The sequence below is a fragment of the Oncorhynchus clarkii genome, chromosome 19, assembly GCF_045791955.1.
Source record: "Oncorhynchus clarkii lewisi isolate Uvic-CL-2024 chromosome 19, UVic_Ocla_1.0, whole genome shotgun sequence".
NCBI classification, from domain to species: domain Eukaryota; kingdom Metazoa; phylum Chordata; class Actinopteri; order Salmoniformes; family Salmonidae; genus Oncorhynchus; species Oncorhynchus clarkii.
The window spans coordinates 62,913,378-62,928,824 of NC_092165.1; the positions used below are offsets into that span (position 1 = coordinate 62,913,378).

Below are 15,447 nucleotides of genomic sequence, written 5' to 3' on the forward strand. Positions count from 1 at the left end.
ACTAGTTACATATGGCTGTAGATACCGTACACCACTAGTCCCTGAATCACTAGTTACATAAGACTGTAGATACTGAACACCACTAGTCCCTGAATCACTAGTTACATATGGCTGTAGATACCGTACACCACTAGTCCCTGAATCACTAGTTACATATGGCTGTAGATACTGAACACCACTAGTCCCTGAATCACTAGTTACATATGGCTGTAGATACTGAACACCACTAGTTCCTGAATCACTAGTTACATATGGCTGTAGATACTGAACACCACTAGTCCCTGAATCACTAGTTACATATGGCTGTAGATACTGAACACCACTAGTCCCTGAATCACTAGTTACATATGGCTGTAGATACCGTACACCACTAGTCCCTGAATCACTAGTTACATATGGCTGTAGATACCGAACACCACTAGTCCCTGAATCACTAGTTACATATGGCTGTAGATACTGAACACCACTAGTCCCTGAATCACTAGTTACATATGGCTGTAGATACCGTACACCACTAGTCCCTGAATCACTAGTTACATAAGACTGTAGATACCGTACAGCACTAGTCCCTGAATCACTAGTTACATATGGCTGTAGATACCGAACACCACTAGTCCCTGAATCACTAGTTACATATGGCTGTAGATACCGAACACCACTAGTCCCTGAATCACTAGTTACATATGGCTGTAGATACCGTACACCACTAGTCCCTGAATCACTAGTTACATATGGCTGTAGATACTGAACACCACTAGTCCCTGAATCACTAGTTACATATGGCTGTAGATACCGTACACCACTAGTCCCTGAATCACTAGTTACATATGGCTGTAGATACTGAACACCACTAGTCCCTGAATCACTAGTTACATATGGCTGTAGATACTGAACACCACTAGTCCCTGAATCACTAGTTACATATGGCTGTAGATACCGTACACCACTAGTCCCTGAATCACTAGTTACATATGGCTGTAGATACTGAACACCACTAGTCCCTGAATCACTAGTTACATATGACTGTAGATACTGAACACCACTAGTCCCTGAATCACTAGTTACATAAGACTGTAGATACTGAACACCACTAGTCCCTGAATCACTAGTTACATATGGCTGTAGATACCGTACACCACTAGTCCCTGAATCACTAGTTACATATGGCTGTAGATACCGTACACCACTAGTCCCTGAATCACTAGTTACATAAGACTGTAGATACCGTACACCACTAGTCCCTGAATCACTAGTTACATATGGCTGTAGATACCGTACACCACTAGTCCCTGAATCACTAGTTACATAAGACTGTAGATACCGTACACCACTAGTCCCTGAATCACTAGTTACATATGGCTGTAGATACTGAACACCACTAGTCCCTGAATCACTAGTTACATATGGCTGTAGATACCGTACACCACTAGTCCCTGAATCACTAGTTACATATGGCTGTAGATACCGTACACCACTAGTCCCTGAATCACTAGTTACATATGGCTGTAGATACCGAACACCACTAGTCCCTGAATCACTAGTTACATATGGCTGTAGATACTGAACACCACTAGTCCCTGAATCACTAGTTACATATGGCTGTAGATACTGAACACCACTAGTCCCTGAATCACTAGTTACATATGGCTGTAGATACCGTACACCACTAGTCCCTGAATCACTAGTTACATATGGCTGTAGATACCGTACACCACTAGTCCCTGAATCACTAGTTACATATGGCTGTAGATACCGTACACCACTAGTCCCTGAATCACTAGTTACATATGGCTGTAGATACAAGCTCAACAAAGGAAATCACATTTCTATACAAACTCTACGGTTTGTGTTATTAATATGGAATAATACTCATATCCATTCTGTTACTGTGGGGACTAACCTCAGACCAGGGCTATATCCATTCTGTTACTGTGGGGACTAACCTCTGACCAGGGCTATATCCATTCTGTTACTGTGGGGACTAACCTCAGACCAGGGCTATATCCATTCTGTTACTGTGGGGACTAACCTCTGACCAGGGCTATATCCATTCTGTTACTGTGGGGACTAACCTCAGACCAGGGCTATATCCATTCTGTTACTGTGGGGACTAACCTCAGACCAGGGCTATATCCATTCTGTTACTGTGGGGACTAACCTCAGACCAGGGCTATATCCATTCTGTTACTGTGGGGACTAACCTCAGACCAGGGCTATATCCATTCTGTTACTGTGGGGACTAACCTCAGACCAGGGCTATATCCATTCTGTTACTGTGGGGACTAACCTCTGACCAGGGCTATATCCATTCTGTTACTGTGGGGACTAACCTCTGACCAGGGCTATATCCATTCTGTTACTGTGGGGACTAACCTCAGACCAGGGCTATATCCATTCTGTTACTGTGGGGACTAACCTCAGACCAGGGCTATATCCATTCTGTTACTGTGGGGACTAACCTCAGACCAGGGCTATATCCATTCTGTTACTGTGGGGACTAACCTCAGACCAGGGCTATATCCATTCTGTTACTGTGGGGACTAACCTCAGACCAGGGCTATATCCATTCTGTTACTGTGGGGACTAACCTCAGACCAGGGCTATATCCATTCTGTTACTGTGGGGACTAACCTCAGACCAGGGCTATATCCATTCTGTTACTGTGGGGACTAACCTCAGACCAGGGCTATATCCATTCTGTTACTGTGGGGACTAACCTCAGACCAGGGCTATATCCATTCTGTTACTGTGGGGACTAACCTCAGACCAGGGCTATATCCATTCTGTTACTGTGGGGACTAACCTCAGACCAGGGCTATATCCATTCTGTTACTGTGGGGACTAACCTCAGACCAGGGCTATATCCATTCTGTTACTGTGGGGACTAACCTCAGACCAGGGCTATATCCATTCTGTTACTGTGGGGACTAACCTCAGACCAGGGCTATATCCATTCTGTTACTGTGGGGACTAACCTCAGACCAGGGCTATATCCATTCTGTTACTGTGGGGACTAACCTCAGACCAGGGCTATATCCATTCTGTTACTGTGGGGACTAACCTCAGACCAGGGCTATATCCATTCTGTTACTGTGGGGACTAACCTCAGACCAGGGCTATATCCATTCTGTTACTGTGGGGACTAACCTCAGACCAGGGCTATATCCATTCTGTTACTGTGGGGACTAACCTCAGACCAGGGCTATATCCATTCTGTTACTGTGGGGACTAACCACAGACCAGGGCTATATCCATTCTGTTACTGTGGGGACTAACCTCTGACCAGGGCTATATCCATTCTGTTACTGTGGGGACTAACCTCAGACCAGGGCTATATCCATTCTGTTACTGTGGGGACTAACCTCAGACCAGGGCTATATCCCAAACGGCACCCTATTCCCTATATAGGGCTCTGGTCAAAAGTAGTGCACTATATAGGGAATAGGGTGCCATTTTGGGACGTAGACTGAGCTTTGGCCTGGAGAGGCCGATCATGGCCCAGAGTAGAGCAGCAGTGAATCATGGGAACACTGACTGACTCCCTAGGAACTCTAGAGAGATGGGACTGCTGGGAGATGAGAGGATAGGCTGGCCCAGTTCCTAACACATGGTTCGGGTTAGAGCTCCCGCCTAGATGCTATAGATCAACAGTGGAGCTGGCCCACTGCAGCAGAGGTGGAGAGATGGAGAGGACAACACTCACTCAGAGCAACAGTGACTATATTATATGGCAGGTTGTTTCCTGCCTGCCTTTCTGTCTGTCTGACTGTCTCACCTGTCGGGGCTCCTTGTTGCTGCAGGGTTCCATCTTGACCTTTGACCCGGCAGTAAAAGCTGAGATGGCGAGACACAGGTCCTGCTGGCGTAGGAGAGGCTCCACCAGCTGCCATCTCTGAGAGAGAGAGAGAGAGGCAGGGAGATATGGGCTTGGTAGTTTTCTTGGACCAATATCAACACATAACAGTGCATCCCAGCATTAAGGCCGTGAGCAAAGCCATTATATTACCCAACACATACATTATACATACAGCTCTTCACGACGACAGAGAAAAAAAGGACGGCGGTCAGACTGCCTTCTGAGGATTCGTCGCAGATCGTATAACCCCCCCCCCCCAGCCCTGCCTGCAGGTCTACTAGCTAACATGCAATCATTGGAAAATAAAATCGACGAGCTACGAGGAAGATTAAACTACCATCGGGACATTAAAAACAGTAGTATCTTATGCTTCACGGAGTCGTTGCTGAACGACGACATCATCAACATACAGCTGGCTGGTTATACGATGTAGGATAGAACAGTGGCGTCTGGTAAGACAAGCGGGGGCGGACTATGCATATATGTAAACAACAGCTGGTGCACAATATCTAAGGAAGTCTTTACCTCAGTCTGCTCGCCTGTTGTAGAGTATCTCATGATAAGCTGTAGACCACACTATCTACCCAGATAGTTTTCATCTGTATTTTTAGTAGCTGTTTACATTCCACCACAGACTGATGCTGGCACTAAGACCGCACTCAATGACCTGTAAACCTCCATGAGCAAACAGGAAAACGCTCATCCAGAGGCGGTGCTCCTAGTGGCCGGGGACTTTAATGCAGGGAAACTTAAATCAGTTTTATCTAATTTCTATCAACATGTTAAATGTGCAACCAGAGGAAAACATTTCTGGACCACCTTTACTCCACACACGGAGATGAATACAAGCTCTCCCTCGACCTCCATTTGACAAATCTGACCATAATTCTATCCTCCTGATTCCTGCTTACAAGCAAAAATTAAAGCAGGAAGCACCAGTGACTCGGTCTATAAAAAAGTGGTCAGATGAAGCAGATGCTAAACTACAGGACTGTTTTGCAGCACAGACTGGAACATGTTCTGGGATTCTTCCGATGGCATTGAGGAGTACAGCACATCAGTCATTGGCTTCATCAGTAAGGTGACTGTACGTACATACCCCAACCAGAAGCCATTGATTACAGGCAACATCCGCACTGAGCTAAAGGCTAGAGCTCCTGCTTTCAAGGTGCAGGATTCTAACCCGGAAGCTTATAAGAAATCCTGCTATGCCCTCCGACGAACCATCAAACAGGAAAAGTGTCAATACAGAACTAAGATCCAATTGTACTACACCGGCTCGGACGCTCGTCGGATGAGGCAGGGCTTGCAAACCATTACAGACTACAAAGGGAAGCACAGCTGTCCCTAGTGGTGGGTGATGATACTGACCTGTCCCTAGTGGTGGGTGATGATACCTGACCTGTCCCTAGTGGTGGGTGATGATACTGACCTGTGACTGCGGCCTAATCGCTCCAGTGCCTCTACACTCTGCCAGACCCAGGCTGTCTGCACCAAGGCTCTCCAGACACAGTCCTCCCTGCCTCAACACACTGGACACTGCATCCTGCTCTGGGATCCTGGGGGGAGAGGGTCAGGGAGAGGGAGAGAGAAGTAGAGGGAGAGAGAGAGGAAGGAAGGAAGAGACAGAAAGAGAGAGAGAGACAGAGAGAGACAGAAAGAGAGAGAGAGAGAGAAGAGAGAGAGAGAAGAGAGAGAGAAGAGAGAGAAGAGAGAGAGAGAGAGAGAGAGAGAGAGAGAGAGAGGGAGAGAGAGAGAGAGAAATGGAGGAAGGAAGAGAGAAGGAGAGAGAGATAATGAGAGAGAGAATGAGAATGAGAGAGAGAGAGAGAGAGAGGGAGAGAGAGAGAGAGAGAGAGAGAGAGAGAGAGAGGGAGAGAGAGAGCAGTATAGAGACTGTTCTCCCAGCAGTAACGAGACTGTTCTCCCATCAGTAACGAGACTGTCCTCCCAGCAGTATAGAGACTGTTCTCCCATCTGTAACGAGACTGTTCTCCCAGCAGTATCGAGACGGTTCTCCCAGCAGTAACGAGACAGTTGGTTCTTCCATGGAATTGCTCGGCTTTGTTACTTTTGTAATAAACTCTAATTGAATTTACAAGTTCTAGTATCTTCTGTGAAATATTTGATTCAATATTCCACAACAAACAAAGGTGAACCCACTTAATAGATAACGTGTTTCTAGTCACCCTAGCTGACACCATAGTGAGGCATTGAAACAAGTTACCCTAGCTGACACCATAGTGAGGCATTGAAACAAGTCACCCTAGCTGACACCATAGTGAGGAATTGAAACAAGTTACCCTAGCTGACACCATAGTGAGGAATTGAAACAAGTTACCCTAGCTGACACCATAGTGAGGAATTGAAACAAGTTACCCTAGCTGACACCATAGTGAGGAATTGAAACAAGTTACCCTAGCTGACACCATAGTGAGGACTTGAAACAAGTTACCCTAGCTGACACCATAGTGAGGAATTGAAACAAGTTACCCTAGCTGACACCATAGTGAGGCATTGAAACAAGTCACCCTAGCTGACACCATAGTGAGGACTTGAAACAAGTTACCCTAGCTGACACCATAGTGAGGCATTGAAACAAGTCACCCTAGCTGACACCATAGTGAGGAATTGAATGAGTTGTGTTTCCTAGATGTTGTGTTTCCTAGATGCTGTGTTGTGTTTCCTAGATGTTGTGTTTCCTAGATGCTGTGTTGTGTTTTCTAGATGTTGTGTTTCCTAGATGCTGTGTTGTGTTTCCTAGATGTTGTGTTTCCTAGATGGTGTGTTGTGTTTTCTAGATGCAGTGTTTCCTAGATGTTATGTTTCCTAGATGCTGTGTATCCTAGATGCTGTGTTTCCTAGATGCTGTGTTGTGTTTCCTAGATGCTGTGTTGTGTTTCCTAGATGCTGTGTTTCCTAGATGCTGTGTTTCCTAGATGCTGTGTATCCTAGATGCTGTGTTTCCTAGATGCTGTGTTGTGTTTCCTAGATGCTGTGTTGTGTTTCCTAGATGCTGTGTTTCCTAGATGCTGTGTTTCCTAGATGCTGTGTATCCTAGATGCTGTGTTTCCTAGATGCTGTGTTGTGTTTCCTAGATGCTGTGTTGTGTTTCCTAGATGTTGTGTTTCCTAGATGTTGTGTTTCCTAGATGCTGTGTATCCTAGATGCTGTGTTTCCTAGATGCTGTGTATCCTAGATGCTGTGTTTCCTAGATGCTGTGTGTATGTAATGTGTGAGCTGTGCAAAGATGCCCTCTTGTAGGGCAATAAACGTGAATCTGAATGGTGCTATACAGGAAAACAGTCTGGTTAGGCAGTAGTGAGAGACTGTCTGGTTAGCCAGTAAAGACTGTCTGGTTAGCCAGTAGAGAAAGACTGTCTGGTTAGCCAATGGAGACTGTCTGGTTAGCCAGTAGAGACTGTCTGGTTAGCCAGTAGAGAAAGACTGTCTAGTTACCCAGTAGAGAAAGACTGTCTGGTTAGCCAGTATAGAGAGACTGTCTGGTTATCCAGTAGAGACTGTCTGGTTACCCAGTAGAGATACTGTCTGGTTAGCAAGTAGAGACTGTCTGGTTAGCCGGTAGAGAGAGACTGTCTGGTTAGCCAGTAGAGATACTGTCTGGTTAGCAAGTAGAGACTGTCTGGTTAGCCGGTAGAGAGAGACTGTCTGGTTAGCCAGTAGAGAGAGACTGTCTGGTTAGCCAGAAGAGAGAGACTGTCTGGTTAGCCAGTATAGACAGACTGTCTGGTTAGCCGGTAGAGAGAGAGTGTCTGGTTAGCCAGTATAGAGAGACTGTCTGGTTATCCAGTAGAGACTGTCTGGTTACCCAGTAGAGATACTGTCTGGTTAGCAAGTAGAGACTGTCTGGTTAGCCGGTAGAGAGAGACTGTCTGGTTAGCCAGTAGAGATACTGTCTGGTTAGCAAGTAGAGACTGTCTGGTTAGCCGGTAGAGAGAGACTGTCTGGTTAGCCAGTAGAGAGAGACTGTCTGGTTAGCCAGAAGAGAGAGACTGTCTGGTTAGCCAGTATAGACAGACTGTCTGGTTAGCCGGTAGAGAGAGAGTGTCTGGTTAGCCAGTAGAGAGAGACTGTCTGGTTACCCAGTAGAGAGAGACTGTCTGGTTACCCAGTAGAGAGAGACTGTCTGGTTACCCAGTAGAGAGAGACTGTCTGGTTACCCAGTAGAGAGAGACTGTCTGGTTACCCAGTAGAGAGAGACTGTCTGGTTAGCCAGTATAGAGAGACTGTCTGGTTAGCCAGTAGAGAGAGACTGTCTGGTTAGCCAGTAGAGACTGTCTGGTTAGCCAGTAGAGACTGTCTGGTTACCCAGTAGAGAGACTGCCTGGTTAGCCAGTAGAGACTGTCTGGTTAGCCAGTAGAGAGAGACTGTCTGGTTAGGCAGTAGAGACTGTCTGGTTAGCCAGTAGAGACTGTCTGGTTAGCCAGTAGAGAGACTGTCTGGTTACCCAGTAGAGAGACTGTCTGGTTAGCCAGTATAGAGAGACTGTCTGGTTAGCCAGTAGAGAGAGACTGTCTGGTTAGCCAGTAGAGACTGTCTGGTTAGCCAGTAGAGACTGTCTGGTTACCCAGTAGAGAGACTGTCTGGTTAGCCAGTAGAGAGAGACTGTCTGGTTAGCCAGTAGAGAGAGACTGTCTGGTTAGCCAGTAGAGAGAGACTGTCTGGTTACCCAGTAGAGAGACTGTCTGGTTAGCCAGTAGAGAGACTGTCTGGTTACCCAGTAGAGAGACTGGCTGGTTAGCCAGTAGAGAGAGACTGTCTGGTTACCCAGTAGAGAGACTGTCTGGTTAGCCAGTAGAGAGACTGTCTGGTTAGCCAGTAGAGAGAGACTGTCTGGTTAGCCAGTAGAGACTGTCTGGTTAGCCAGTAGAGACTGTCTGGTTACCCAGTAGAGAGACTGCCTGGTTAGCCAGTAGAGACTGTCTGGTTAGCCAGTAGAGAGAGACTGTCTGGTTAGGCAGTAGAGAGAGACTGTCTGGTTAGGCAGTAGAGACTGTCTGGTTAGCCAGTAGAGACTGGCTGGTTAGCCAGTAGAGACTGTCTGGTTAGCCAGTAGAGACTGTCTGGTTAGCCAGTAGAGAGAGACTGTCTGGTTAGCCAGTAGAGAGAGACTGTCTGGTTAGCCAGTAGAGACTGTCTGGTTAGCCAGTAGAGACTGTCTGGTTACCCAGTAGAGAGACTGTCTGGTTAGCCAGTAGAGAGAGACTGTCTGGTTAGCCAGTAGAGAGAGACTGTCTGGTTAGCCAGTAGAGAGAGACTGTCTGGTTACCCAGTAGAGAGACTGTCTGGTTAGCCAGAAGAGAGAGACTGTCTGGTTAGCCAGTATAGACAGACTGTCTGGTTAGCCGGTAGAGAGAGACTGTCTGGTTAGCCAGTAGAGAGAGACTGTCTGGTTAGCCAGTAGAGACTGTCTGGTTAGCCAGTAGAGACTGTCTGGTTACCCAGTAGAGAGACTGTCTGGTTAGCCAGTAGAGAGAGACTGTCTGGTTAGCCAGTAGAGAGAGACTGTCTGGTTAGCCAGTAGAGAGAGACTGTCTGGTTACCCAGTAGAGAGACTGTCTGGTTAGCCAGTAGAGAGACTGTCTGGTTACCCAGTAGAGAGACTGTCTGGTTAGCCAGTATAGAGAGACTGTCTGGTTAGCCAGTAGAGAGAGACTGTCTGGTTAGCCAGTAGAGACTGTCTGGTTAGCCAGTAGAGACTGTCTGGTTACCCAGTAGAGAGACTGCCTGGTTAGCCAGTAGAGACTGTCTGGTTAGCCAGTAGAGAGAGACTGTCTGGTTAGGCAGTAGAGACTGTCTGGTTAGCCAGTAGAGACTGTCTGGTTAGCCAGTAGAGACTGTCTGGTTAGCCAGTAGAGAGAGACTGTCTGGTTAGCCAGTAGAGACTGTCTGGTTAGCCAGTAGAAAGAGACTGTCTGGTTAGCCAGTAGAGAGAGACTGTCTGGTTAGCCAGTAGAGACTGTCTGGTTAGCCAGTAGAGACTGTCTGGTTACCCAGTAGAGAGACTGTCTGGTTAGCCAGTAGAGAGAGACTGTCTGGTTAGCCAGTAGAGAGACTGTCTGGTTAGCCAGTAGAGAGAGACTGTCTGGTTACCCAGTAGAGAGACTGTCTGGTTAGCCAGTAGAGAGACTGTCTGGTTACCCAGTAGAGAGACTGTCTGGTTAGCCAGTAGAGAGAGACTGTCTGGTTACCCAGTAGAGAGACTGTCTGGTTAGCCAGTAGAGAGACTGTCTGGTTAGCCAGTAGAGAGAGACTGTCTGGTTAGCCAGTAGAGACTGTCTGGTTAGCCAGTAGAGACTGTCTGGTTACCCAGTAGAGAGACTGCCTGGTTAGCCAGTAGAGACTGTCTGGTTAGCCAGTAGAGAGAGACTGTCTGGTTAGGCAGTAGAGACTGTCTGGTTAGCCAGTAGAGACTGTCTGGTTAGCCAGTAGAGACTGTCTGGTTAGCCAGTAGAGAGAGACTGTCTGGTTAGCCAGTAGAGACTGTCTGGTTAGCCAGTAGAGAGAGACTGTCTGGTTAGCCAGTAGAGAGAGACTGTCTGGTTAGCCAGTAGAGACTGTCTGGTTAGCCAGTAGAGACTGTCTGGTTACCCAGTAGAGAGACTGTCTGGTTAGCCAGTAGAGAGAGACTGTCTGGTTAGCCAGTAGAGAGAGACTGTCTGGTTAGCCAGTAGAGAGAGACTGTCTGGTTACCCAGTAGAGAGACTGTCTGGTTAGCCAGTAGAGAGACTGTCTGGTTACCCAGTAGAGAGACTGTCTGGTTAGCCAGTAGAGAGAGACTGTCTGGTTACCCAGTAGAGAGACTGTCTGGTTAGCCAGTAGAGAGAGACTGTCTGGTTAGCCAGTAGAGAGAGACAGTCTGGTTAGCCAGTAGAGAGAGACTGTCTCCTCTTACCTTAGTTCAGGGTAAACGTTCTCCATATACCAACGGAAGGACTTGCAGTTCAGTTTGCGTCTCAGAGTCAGACGCTCTGCAATGCTGCCAAAGGCCTTGCCCTGCGCTGAGGGCCTGGCTGAGTAGTAGTACTGTTTATACTCATCCATCCACACCTCTGCTGCTCGACGTGTGTTCCTGACATCACACACACACACACACACACACACACACACACACACACACACACACACACACACACACACACACACACACACACACACACACACACACACAACTGGTCAGGTAGGATAATAACACAGTACAGTACAGAGGAAGTCAGACAGTACAGAGGAAGGTAGACAGTACAGAGGAATGCAGACAGTACAGAGGAAGTCAGACAGTACAGAGGAAGGCAGACAGTACAGAGGAAGGTAGACAGTACAGAGGAAGTCAGACAGTACAGAGGAAGTCAGACAGTACAGAGGAATGCAGACAGTACAGAGGAAGTCAGACAGTACAGAGGAAGGCAGACAGTACAGAGGAAGGTAGACAGTACAGAGGAAGGCAGACAGTACAGAGGAAGGTAGACAGTACAGAGGGAGGCAGACAATACAGAGGAAGGCAGACAGTACAGAGGAAGGCAGACAGTACAGTACAGAGGAAGGCAGACAGTACAGAGGAAGGTATGGCTAGTGGCTGGCTCTCTAGTCCAGCCTTTTTCAAACGTCTCCTCTGGGACTGGGATACATTTCAAACGTCTCCTCTGGGACTGGGATACATTTCAAACGTCTCCTCTGGGACTGGGATACATTTCAAACCTCTCCTCTGGGACTGGGATACATTTCAAACGTCTCCTCTGGGACTGGAATACATTTCAAACGTCTCCTCTGGGACTGGGATACATTTCAAACCTCTCCTCTGGGACTGGGATACATTTCAAACGTCTCCTCTGGGACTGGGATACATTTCAAACGTCTCCTCTGGGACTGGGATACATTTCAAACATCTCCTCTGGGACTGGGATACATTTCAAACCTCTCCTCTGGGACCTCAAGACGTTTCAAACATCTCCTCTGGGAGCCCCAGACATTTTATAACTCCTTGTAGCCCTGAACTTACTCACCTGATTCACGTAGTCCAGGGCTTGAAGATTAGTTGACAAGTTGAATCAAGTGTTCCAGCTGTGGAATAGTTTAAATACATGGAACGCCTGGGGGTCCCTGAGGAGAGGTTGGAGAACGCCTGGGGGTCCCTGAGGAGAGGTTGGAGAACGCCTGGGGGTCCCCGAGGAGAGGTTGGAGAACGCCTGGGGGTCCCCGAGGAGAGGTTGGAGAACGGCTGGGGGTCCCCGAGGAGAGGTTGGAGAACGCCTGGGGGTCCCCGAGGAGAGGTTGGAGAACGGCTGGGGGTCCCCGAGGAGAGATTTGAAAAGGGCTGCTTTGTCTGGACTCTGAAAAGTTAATAGCAGAGCGTAGCCCAGCCCACTTACTTGATGTATGTGAGAGCATTGCCCTCTGGGAAGTCGTAGGGGTGTCGTTTCCTGAAGACGTGTCCCACCCTGCTGCAGGGCAGAATCTCCAGGCTCCCGCCACACATCCACACCCTGAAGGACAGCTCTGAGGAGGGAGGGACACAGTATGTACAGGGAAACCCTAACAGAATCTCCAGGCTCCCAACACACATCCACACCCTGAAGGACAACTCTGAGGAGGGAGGGACACAGTATGTACAGGGAAACCCTAACCCTAACCCCTACCCCTACCCCTAAACCCCTACCCCCTAACCCCTACCCCTACCCCTAAACCCCTACCCCCTACCCCCTAACACCTACCCCTAAACCCTAACCCCTAACCCTAACCCTAACACCCTAACCCCTAACCCTACCCCTAACCCCTAACCCTAACCCCTACCCCTAACCCCTAACCCCTACCCCTAACCCCTACCCCTAAACCCCTAACCCTAACCCTTAACACCCTAACCCCTAACACCCTAACCCTAACCCTAACCCCAACACCTAACCCTAACCCCTACCCCTACCCCTAAACCCTAACCCCTAACACCCTAACCCCTACCCCTAACACCCTAACCCCTACCCCTAACACCCTAACCCTAACCCTAACCCCTAACACCCTAACCCCTAACCCCTACCCCTAAACCCTAACACCCTAACCCTAACCCCTACCCCTAAACCCCTAACCCTAACCCTTAACACCCTAACCCCTAACACCCTAACCCTAACCCTAACCCCAACACCTAACCCTAACCCCTACCCCTAACACCCTAACCCTAACCCTAACCCCTAACACCCTAACCCCTACCCCTAACCCCTAACCCCTACCCCTAACCCCTACCCCTAAACCCCTAACCCTAACCCTTAACACCCTAACCCCTAACACCCTAACCCTAACCCTAACCCCAACACCTAACCCTAACCCCTACCCCTAAACCCTAACCCCTAACACCCTAACCCCTACCCCTAACACCCTAACCCCTACCCCTAACACCCTAACCCTAACCCTAACCCCTAACACCCTAACCCCTAACCCCTACCCCTACCCCTAACACCCTAACCCTAACCCCTAACACCCTAACCCCTACCCCTAACCCCTAACCCCTACCCCTAACCCCTACCCCTAAACCCCTAACCCTAACCCTTAACACCCTAACCCCTAACACCCTAACCCTAACCCCAACACCTAACCCTAACCCCTACCCCTACCCCTAAACCCTAACCCCTAACACCCTAACCCCTACCCCTAACACCCTAACCCCTACCCCTAACACCCTAACCCTAACCCTAACCCCTAACACCCTAACCCCTAACCCCTACCCCTAAACCCTAACACCCTAACCCTAACCCCTACCCCTAAACCCCTAACCCTAACCCTTAACACCCTAACCCTAACCCTAACCCCAACACCTAACCCTAACCCCTACCCCTACCCCTAACCCCTACCCCTAACACCCTAACCCCTACCCCTAACCCCTAACCCCTACCCCTAAACCCTAACACCCTAACCCCTACCCCTACCCCTAAACCCCTACCCCCTACCCCCTAACACCCTACCCCTAACCCCTAACCCCTACCCCTAACCCTAACCCCTACCCCTACCCCTAAACCCCTACCCCCTAACCCCTACCCCTACCCCTAAACCCCTACCCCCTACCCCCTAACACCTACCCCTAAACCCTACCCCCTAACACCCTAACCCCTAACCCCTACCCCTAAACCCTAACCCCTAACCCCTAACCCCTAAACCCTAACACCCTAAACCTAACCCTAACCCCTACCCCTAAACCCCTACCCCCTACCCCCTAACACCCTAAACCCTACCCCTAAACCCTACCCCCTAACACCCTAACCCCTACAGGGAAAGTTTTCAGACCCCTTCCCTTTTGTAACGTTACAGCTGTACTCTAAAATGTTCCTCCTCAATCTACACACGATACCCAATAATGACATCACAATACCCCATAATGACATCACAATACCCAATAATGACATCACAATACCCCATAATGACATCACAATACCCCATAATGACATCACAATACCCCATAATGACATCACAATACCCCATAATGACATCACAATACCCCATAATTACCCCATTATGAGGTGATGTTAATATTATGGGGTATTGATGATGATGAAAAAAACTATTGAATCAATTTTAGAATAAGACTGTAACAGAACAAAATCTGGAAAAAGTCAAGGGGTCTGAATACTTTCCAAATATCCCAGTATATTCAATATGTAGGAGATTATACACACACACGTAGACACACACACACACATTGTTTATATTTAATATGTGTCAACACGAACACACACATATACACAGTCTGGTCTGCCAACACACATCCCCACTCTGAGCGACAGCTCTGAAGAGTGACACCAGGACAGACAGACACAGACAGGATATGTGTTATATTTATAGGAGATTATACAGAGAGAGACACCATTAACCTCCCGAGCTTCTTGTTCTGACTGATGTGTACCAGATGAAGTATACGGCCAACTCTGCTAATGAGGGCTAATGCAGATCAGACAAGTAGTTCTGTTGGAGGACTCAGTGTGAGATGCTTCTTGTTCAGTTCTAACAGACAAGCTCCACCAGATAAAGGCAAATTATAGAATTTACTTTCAAATAACGGGCATGATGATGACCTGCCATTTAAATCCTGATGTGATTGAGTGTTACTGTCAACACACAGTGGGGCAAAAAAGTATTTAGTCAGCCACCAATTGTGCAAGTTCTCCCACTTAAAAAGACGAGAGAGGCCTGTAATTTTCATCAAAGGTACACTTCAACTATGACAGACAAAATGAGGGAAAAAAATCCAGAAAATCACATTGTAGGATTTTTAATGAATTTATTTGCAAATTATGGTGGAGAATAAGTATTGTAGGTCTGGTCAAATGAATATCGTTTTGAAGCTAAACCCAGGTCTGCACGCCACATAGTGTTGGTATCTCTGAGGTCCTACTAGTCGGTTGTCAGGCATCTCCTGGATTCCACTCAGCCTACAAGACACTGATGACCTTTGGAACGTTATAAAAAGTCTAATAAATCCATGTAATATAGTCTACCTACACCATCACAGTAAATCCATGTAATATAGTCTGTCTACACCATCACAGTAAATCCATGTAATATAGTCTACACCATCACAATAAATCCATGTAAT

At 47.8% G+C, this 15,447-nt stretch overlaps 1 protein-coding gene across 1 annotated transcript in view; it reads right to left on the reverse strand.

The window, feature by feature from the left end:
• The window catches only part of LOC139374402 (polypeptide N-acetylgalactosaminyltransferase 16-like), a 74,888-nt gene that overhangs the window by 14,991 nt on the left and 44,450 nt on the right, over positions 1-15,447 (reverse strand). Inside the window, exons 10-13 of the mRNA XM_071115452.1 lie at positions 12,245-12,371; positions 10,774-10,950; positions 5,289-5,415; positions 3,776-3,892 (exon numbers count right to left, since the gene is read on the reverse strand). Of these exons, the coding sequence (XP_070971553.1) occupies positions 3,776-3,892; positions 5,289-5,415; positions 10,774-10,950; positions 12,245-12,371 (548 nt within the window). The remainder of the gene's footprint in view (positions 1-3,775; positions 3,893-5,288; positions 5,416-10,773; positions 10,951-12,244; positions 12,372-15,447) is intronic.